This window comes from Lathamus discolor, chromosome Z (genome assembly GCF_037157495.1).
Source record: "Lathamus discolor isolate bLatDis1 chromosome Z, bLatDis1.hap1, whole genome shotgun sequence".
Taxonomy (NCBI): Eukaryota; Metazoa; Chordata; class Aves; order Psittaciformes; family Psittacidae; genus Lathamus; species Lathamus discolor.
In genome coordinates, this window is record NC_088909.1 from 44,218,151 (window position 1) to 44,226,958 (window position 8,808).

At 42.3% G+C, this 8,808-nt stretch overlaps 1 protein-coding gene across 1 annotated transcript; it reads left to right on the forward strand.

Moving 5' to 3' along the window:
• The first annotated feature begins 3,208 nt into the window (after window positions 1-3,208).
• On the forward strand, window positions 3,209-8,388 carry SRP19 (signal recognition particle 19). Its single transcript, XM_065661097.1, has 5 exons — window positions 3,209-3,348; window positions 4,558-4,633; window positions 5,710-5,781; window positions 6,480-6,591; window positions 7,646-8,388. The coding sequence occupies exons 1-5, from the start codon at window positions 3,281-3,283 to the stop codon at window positions 7,777-7,779; spliced, it is 462 nt and encodes a 153-aa protein (XP_065517169.1). The 5' UTR covers window positions 3,209-3,280; the 3' UTR covers window positions 7,780-8,388.
• The last annotated feature ends 420 nt before the right edge of the window (window positions 8,389-8,808 follow it).

Sequence of the window (8,808 nt, forward strand, 5' to 3'; positions counted from 1 at the left end):
CCAGGGGTCCCACAGACTCTCGGGACCCTAACTCAAAATAAACTGCACATGCTGTAGTAGGTAGTAACCTGTGATAATTAGTTCTGGGAAGAAATCATAACATCTTTGAGATTTCTGGGAATTATGGTGTACACAGAATCATAGAATCATAGAACAGTTGGGGTTGGAAAGGACCTTAAGATAATCCAGTTCCAACCCCCCTGCCATGGGTGGGGACAACTCACACTAAACCATCCCACCCAAGGCTCTGTCCAACCTGGCCTTGAACACTGACAGGGATGGAGCATTCACAGCTACCTTGGGCAACCCATTCCAGTGCCTCACCACCCTTACAGTAAAGAACTTCTTCCTTATATCCAATCTAAACTTCCCCTCTTTAAGTTTTAACCCATTACCCCTTGTCCTGTCACTACAGTCTCTGATGAAGAGTCCCTCCCCAGAATCCTTATAAGCCCCCTTCAGATACTGGAAGGCTGCTATGAGGTCCCCACGCAGCCTTCTCTTCTCCAGGCTCAACAGCCCCAACTTTCTCAGCCTGTCTTCATACGGGAGGTGCTCCAGTCCCCTGATCATCCTCGTGGCCCTCCTCTGGACTTGTTCCAGCAGTTCCATGTCCTTTTTATGTTGAGGACACCAGAACTGCACACAATACTCCAGGTGAGGTCTCACAAGAGCAGAGTAGAGGGGCAGGATCACCTCCTTTGACCTGCTGGTCATGCTCCTTTTGATGCAGCCCAGGATACGGTTGGCTTTCAATTTTAAACAATTTTAAACAATTTTAAAATTATTTTTCCATCTGAAAAAGATGCATAAAATAGCATTTGTCATCACCACAAATATGACACAGGCTATGTAGCTTTTGCTCTATCACAGTAAGTTTAGATATTGTTTTAACAAGAGAAGACATTAATCTAATACCTTGGTATTAAAAAGCTGTATGAATTCAAAGGGAAAAAAAATGCAATTTTGAATATTAACAATATTAAACAAATACATAAAATCTTTCTCGAGATCCTGAATTAAGTACTGATGGTACTGTGCCACTCACAAACTGCAGGTGTGTTCAGTGCCTTCTTTAAAGAAACGTCAAAGCAGCATTCCTCAAGGTGAGGTCCAATGGTAGCCTATTATGCGTCAGAAATTGCTTCACAAAGTAATTGAGGAACTAAAAGCATTGCAGAAATACATGTGAGAAGTAAATTTTATTATTTGTTCATTAAGCTTTACCTTAATTTTTATTTGATTATATATGAAGCTGTGGTAATATACATAAATACTTCTTAGCATTTTTCAGACTGACTGAATAGTCGTAGCTGGCAGGGATCTCTGGAGCTCATCTGGTCCAACCCCCTGCTCAAGCAGGTCACCTAAAGCTGGGTGCCCAGAACTATTCCCAGACAGCTTTTGGGTATTTCCAGGGAGTCAGACCACACGACCACCCTCAGCAATGTGTGCCACTGCTCAGGGTGACTGATATTACAGGGTGACTGACATTACAGAGAATAAGCATCCTCTGATGTTCTCAGGGAACCTCCACCTCCTTGTTTCAGTCTGCGCCTGGCTACATCCTCTTTGCACCTTCCCTTCATGTATTTATATACATTGACAATTCTTCTGAGCCTTCTCTTCTCCAGGCTGAACAGCCCCAGGTCTCTCAGTCTTCCCTCCTAGAAGAGATGCTCCAGTACTTTCATCATCTTGGTGGCCATTGGCTGGACATGGTATATGTCCATGTCTGTCCTGCACTAGGGAGCCTAGTCCCCTCTGCCAGCAGCAGGAATGTACGCTTCCCCTTGTGGAACTGCATGAGGTTCATCTGAGCCCCTTTCTCCAGCCTGTCCAGGTCCCCCTGGATGGCAGCACAACCCTCTCCCTGGGTATCAGCCACTCCTCCCAGTTTGGTGTCCTCTGCAGCCTTGCTGAGGGTGCACTCTGCCCATCATCCAGATCATTAATGGAAGACATTCAGCAGCATCAGACCCAGTACTGACCTCTGGGGTACTCCCCTAGTTATTGTCTCCAACCAGACTATGCACTACTGATCACCTCCATCTGGGCTTATATTAGTGCCCGTAGTACATTCAGGTTACGTATCAGAACTGCTGCATTCCCTTTGTCAGACTGCACACATGCACGAAGAGGCACAGCTGGCTGTGCTGCCAGGCCTCTGCCGTTTTCTCTCTGCTAAGCACTGTATATGCACTGAATTCGCACAGCACCCTCTAGCACGCAGTGTGATCACCCAGTCGGCTGTGATTAATGACAGGCACTAGTCAATCTCTCAGTTTTCTAAATCATAGAATGGCTTGGGCAGAAGGGACCGGTTCTACCAGTTCATCCAGTTCCACCTCCCCACCCACCATGGGCAGGGACACCTTCCACTTGACCAGGTGGTTCAAACCAACCTTGGTCTTCAGGAGTCAGAGAAAGGACACAGCACTCTTGCAGCTTGCTGATGCGGTCCTGCAGGCACAGCTGCATGGGAGTTTGTTCTCCAGGTTCGTATGCTGCAGCCTTTGTCTTCTGGCAAAGTGTGCTGGTGCTAAAGCAAACGCCCAGCATGCACACATACACACACACACATCTACTCTTCTACAAGCCATGTGTCCCTTCTGCAGCCATACCAGTCTCTTTGCAATCACAGGTTGCCAACAGAAATCTGGACTACAGTGGAAAGCTCAACCAGACAGTGACCATGAACTCATGACCCCAGGTCCATCTAGGACCACTGATAAAGTGTTAATTGAAGCCAGCCATCTACCTGATGTTTACCCATTCTGAAGGGTAACCTTGGCTCGTAAGCATCTCCCTGGCTATAAGTGCCCCGCTTTGCTGCTGTACCTTCAGCCCCGCCCTCAAGTACGGCAGCCTGAGGCTGCAGTTTAGACAGCATTCCTGCCGCAGAGCCAAGGTTTCTACTGTAATCCCGCACGGACTATCCCAGGGAGCCGAGATCTCGCGTTCCACCCATGGCGCTGTTTCACTGAGGCCTGTTAAGGCAGGGCTGCCACGTGGTGCGCTGTGCAGCCTGAACGGGGAGCAACCCCCACCACCGCTCCCCCGCCGCGTCATCCTCTCCAACGCGTGCGCGGCAGCGGCGCGCTCAACCCACAGGAAATACACGTTCCACATCCTGACAGGGCGATGGGCCGTTATAGACAGCACCGCCAACCAATCGGTTTGCAGGACTGGGAGAGGGGCCGGGATTTCCTGGTGAAGTGGAAGTGGGCGTGTGACCAGTTGGGTCGGTGGTAGTTATAGGGTTGGTGCTGTCGTTGTGATGGCTGCCTCTGCCACCGCCACCGCCACCGCCACCGCCACCGCCACGTCTCGGGCTGATAAGGAGAGGTAACACGGCCCGCGCGCCGCTGCTGCCTGCAATAGTCTTCCTCTTTGTTGGGGTGGGGTGCGGCCGGGGGCGCGCCAGCTGTGGGGGGTGCGACTGCTGTTGTGTTTGTGAGCGTCCTTAACTAGTTTGGGCGCTTGAGGTGGAACGTGAAGAGAGTGAGGCGCTGGCACAGGTTGCCCGGAGAAGCTGTGGCTGCCTCATCCTTGGCAGTGTTCGAGGTCAGGTTGGACGGGGTTTGGAGCAACCTAGTCTGGTGGAAGGTGTCCCTGCCTGTGGCAGGGGGTTGGAACTGGATGACCTTTAAGGTCCCTTCCAGCCCAGCCCAGACTGTTATTCTGTGATTTCGCGTGTAGAACTCTGCCGCTTACATGGAAGAACTGGCTGACTCGTGAGGAGAACTGAATGAGAAGAGTAATACGAGTTACAATGACTAAGGCTAATTTTAGAAGCAGGGAGAAATGTTTCCTGGGAGGCAGTTGGGGTCAATGGGCCTTGTCAGTCTCCAAGTAACTGAATATTAGTCTGCTCCAGATTATTTCCTCTATTTGCTCAATTTCTGCTTCCCTATCTACTTATGAGGTCATAGTTCCTCATTCAAATGTAGGCATTACTTTTTCTTAGCCTTTGCTTGTCGGCCTCAGCTAGCTTTATTCTTACTGTCTCGTAAGAAGTATAGTTGAGATTCTGTCTCTCTTGTGCACTGTGTGTGCTTGACAGTTTTAAATCTACTGAAATACCTTAAGCAAATTTTTCAGAGGCTTTATAACTTGCCTAAATTTGGGTTCTTTTGTGTGTGAATAGAAGGGAAGGAAATTAAAAAAAAAAGATAAACTGTAAGAAATGGGTCAAAGAATGCTCTTTCAGCCTTCTTTTTTTTTTTTTCTTCAAAGCAGATAGCACAAAAATGTTTTACATAAATACATTTTTACTCAAAAATCTATTTTACTCAAAATACATGTGCTTCACAAAGTATTATCATGCAACAAACACTGCAGCCAGATGGTCATGGAATGTCCTAGATAACTGGAAATGGGGTTTTACAACATCTTACCAGTTGGTTTAGGGAAAATGAATGGTTGTTCTAAGCTGCTGTGGGAACTTCTGCATCGTAGTCATGAGGTTTATTTTTTGTTTTGCTAGTTAAATATTGCATAAATAATTAAATAGTTGAGAGTTGATATTACTTAAACTTTGCTTTCCCTTTTTAGATTCATCTGCATTTATCCGGCATATCTGAATAACAAGAAGACAATAGCAGAAGGAAGAAGGATACCTATAGACAAAGTAAGTTTGTGGGTGGCAGGGAAATAAAATGTTTTGTCTTGCTGTATAGCAGTGGTTAGAGAGTTGGGAAGTAAATCTCAAAGCTGTTGCTCTTTCCTGTTCCCCATGACAAATAGCTTGAAAATTGGAAATTACAGTGTAGTTAAAGGAAACCCAGTCAGCATGTGAATTTGGTAGAAGAGCACTGGGTTTAAGTGTCAATTTCATGTAAGCAGCACTTTTGGCAAACAGGGGAAGTACTGAGAAACTTAATGCACTCAACCTCCTACATAAATAGATTGTCAAATTTGAAAGCAAAATAAGAAAATAAGGGATACGTAATGACTGTGTTTTCATGACTGAGTATACATGGCTATAGTCTGTGCTCTGTCCCCATTGCTGGCGTCAAAGGTAGAACTTACACTGCATGTGGCACATATGAACAATGTAGTAATTGCTACTGCATTTAATCTGTCCTGAAATAGTTACTGAAAATCTCCTTTATGGTGTTTTTAACAAGTATTCCTGGGAATATAGAGGGCTTTTCTTTTAGGTTTGTGTGTTTTTTCTGATAATAGTTAAAAATAAAACCTTTCTTGAGCATGCAAGTTGCCAGTTAAAGATCTGTCTGTGGGAGGAATCCACTGCCTAGAAAGTTTCTGTTCTTTCACCCTTCAGTCGTTGCTGCAAGTTTGCTGTTGCCAGTTCATGGCTTTTGGTTGTTTTGGTGGTTTTTTTTGTTTCGTTTTTTTTTTTTTTTGTAAATATAATCAATGTTATTTCAGTTACTTTTCAGTAATTCTTTTACTTCCCCTGTCCTAATTAATCCTCATCTGTTTCCCATTCTTCTGATGTCTTATCTCTTTTTTGGTTTGGTTTGGGTTTTTAGTTTTTTGTTTTTTTGGTTTTTTTTTTTTTTTTAGACCTTACAAGCACTCTCAGGTGACTTCTGCATTGGATTTGTCAGTGTGTGAAGTACTTTCTCTTTACTTATCTCCTTTTTGTAGTTACAGAGGATAGGGTGGAAGCTGCTAACTATTGTTATGTAAGTAGTTCATCATGGAAAAATATTTAACTGTAAAACATTGTTTCAACAGGCTGTTGAAAATCCCACATCTACAGAAATCCAGGATGTATGTGCAGCAGTTGGATTTAACGTGCTGTTAGAGGTAATACAGGGAAAAAAAAAAGAGTAGTTGCGTCTTAGCCAGAGAATGTTCATTTTTTAGTACAATACCTGCTTGTTCTTTAAGTATATGAAGCTGGTTGCTTTTTTTATTAGGGAATGAGTCTGGATTTCTGGAGAGGTAACCTTTTGCAATTAATTTTCTGGAGTAATCACTAATTTAAAACACTGTTGAATTTTTCCAAAAGTATAGGTCCTCATCTAAAAGAGTGACTGGTACCCAAAAACAAAATCAGTTTGCTTTTTAGAAGTGTAATATATTCAGATTAGTGCACCCTGCCTGTGAAATAGCTCGTATCAATAAGAAACCTGTAACATTTTGACAAAAATAAAGGCTGTGAGTATCTCTGAGCAGTGGGCCTCAGACATCTAAATATCCAGAAGGGTTTGTGGCTGTGGAGATGAAAAGAAAACCTGTGTCACTGCAGTCCAGACTGGTGGGCAAGTGGAGCAGTCCCTGTAGCAGATTACTTGCTAAATTGTTCAGTACCAGTACTAGTTGCAGAAGTGCTTTTGAAAACACTGTGCTGTAGCTTTGGACGCTACTGCAGTGGCTGAGTAGTTAGTGACACTGTTGGGTGAGCTACGGTTATGTTTTACATCTGTTAGTATTCCAGGCTGTTGTGACTTAGCTCAGTTATTGCAGTACTTTTATAGTAAGTGTTTCCTTTTGTATGACAGAAAAATAAGATGTATCCCAGAGAGTGGAACAGAGATGTGCAGTACAGAGGTAGAGTACGAATCCAACTCAAACAAGATGATGGTAATCCATGTTTACCTCAGTTTCCAACACGTGAGTAGAGTACCTGGGTTAGGCACTTTATCTGTTAGTAAAACAGAAGGACTTTGTTTATTTTATGTTACCAACTTGCTGAATTAGTTTTACTCTTTCACATTTTACATTAAATCTCTTTGCTGAAGTCAATCATATCAATCCTTTTGCCTTGTATAAGTCAATCAGATGCAGTTGGTGTGTGAGCAATGAGATCCTGGTATTTCTTCAAGTAGTTGCATTGGAGGGAATTGTGGGGAGTGTTGTATGATTGCTGTGTTCGCTTAACTGCTTTATTGACGGTTAAAACAAAGGATTTGGTATTAAAATGGCTAAATTCAGTCTTTTTCTTGGGTTACAGACATCAGCTAGGCATCAGTATGGATGCCAAATTGATGAAGTACAATACTGAGTTCAGCTGAGTTTTCTGCTGGCCATTTTCATAAACTAACAATGGAGCAGCTCCCTTTAACTAACAGGAATAGTTCATCTTGAATGACAAGTAATGTAATGTTTTGCATTTTTCCTGAAAACTAGTTGGTGTGTAAAAGCAAATATATATACACACATATATATACATGCATACTTCATATATATATTTATCTCTTAAGGAAAAAGCAAGAATAGTATCGAATCTAGAGTAGCATTGAAGTACTGTTGGTTAGAAGGAGACAACTTAAACCCCTATTCCTGCTGGAAGAAGGCAGTGCCTTCTAAAAATACTTGTAGTTTTGCCTGGTCATTCTGTCCCAGGTATTTTAGGCCCATTAAGGAGGCAAAGGGAAAAAGTAACAGGAAGGATGTGGATAACTTGACACTGCCAAAGTGTCTGCCTGTTCTAGTCTGCTATGACATTGATCAGTCCTGTACTTCTTTAAAATTAAAAAAAAAAAGGGGGGGGCAGTTTGAGAATTTTCTGCAAACTTGTAGCTGCACAGGGGGAAGGAAGCGCAAATCATAGGCTTTAGATCTGCTTTAACAGAAATCTGTATAGGGGCTGAAGTGTCTAACTTTGAAAATTATGGAAATGTTTTTAATATAGTAGGCATGCATTGATCTCTCCCTATATTTTTAGGTAAATCAGTGATGCTGTATGCTGCAGAAACTATTCCCAAACTGAAATCAAGAACCCAAAAGATGGGAGGTAGTGATCAAAGTCTTCAGCAAGGAGAGGGAGGCAAGAAAGGTAAAGGGAAGAAGAAGAAATGAGCTCACGTTTGGAGTAATTGTTACATCACATAGTTGTATTTACAACAAAGCTGGACGGACACATTACTTGCTTCAACTTCCAAGTGACAGATGAAAGCAAGAAATAAACAGGTGAAGCTGAACAGAACTTTTCTGGGAACTGGAATGCATGTAGCTGCTTCACATCTATGTAAAAATAAACCTGTCTTGACACACAACCTGCAAGTCTGAAGCTAGCACCCGCTTTTAGAAGTGAAAGAACATAAAGAAACAGGGTGGGAGGGAGAATTTTTCTTTACAGAGGAAATATGCAGCTTTTGATAAATACATGAATAAGTACTCTTATGCAGACTAGATACCTGAAAACTGGTTGCCTTAGTAAGCAATTTATCTATGCTAGTAAAGTGATTTTCTTAATTATGGAGAGGTTTTGTCACTAAGAGAAAAATGTAAATCAGTGATGTTATGCCTCTGTAAACTTCCCCTGATAATAATTACAGAATCATTTAGATTGGAAAAAGACCCTTCGGATCATTGAGTCCAACATCTAAAATTGATCAATTTAAAACAGTCCCTCTTTCACAGCTGTCAAGTATACTAATAAAGGTGACATGTTAATTTTAAAAGAAATTAATTTTATAGAATACTTCTTCCAAAAGTGTTACTTTTTACTGCACAGCCTTTTGTAAAGAAGTCAGAGATACATATTGTAAGGATAATACTGTAAAGTTTTAAGATAATTGGGGAGGGCAGGGGGGAGAGCTCCCTTTTGTGTCTTATATAATATGGGATACTATATTACCCCATTTGGGGTTGTTTGAGAGCTTAGGAAATGCGGCTTTACTTTTCCATCCTATTTCAGATATCTGAGGTTTGCAGTACTTGGTAACTTAAATTTTTATTTTTTTTTTTAATGTGCCACACAGGGTCATAAAGTTACTTGGAGAAGGTGAGTTAGTCACAACAGCTGTAGAGTAGCAGGGCTCCTTCAGAATAATTAAGAAATGTACTGTGCAAATTAAATGAGAGTTCAATATAAGGAGACTGAAA

Bases quoted from the DNA above. Each gene is read 5' to 3' on its own strand.
- SRP19 (XM_065661097.1), top strand. From the start codon at position 3,281: ATGGCTGCCTCTGCCACCGCCACCGCCACCGCCACCGCCACCGCCACG. The intron at 4,634-5,709 runs GTAAGTTTGTGG...TTGTTTCAACAG, and splicing joins GAAGGATACCTATAGACAAA to GCTGTTGAAAATCCCACATC. The intron at 5,782-6,479 runs GTAATACAGGGA...TTTGTATGACAG, and splicing joins GATTTAACGTGCTGTTAGAG to AAAAATAAGATGTATCCCAG.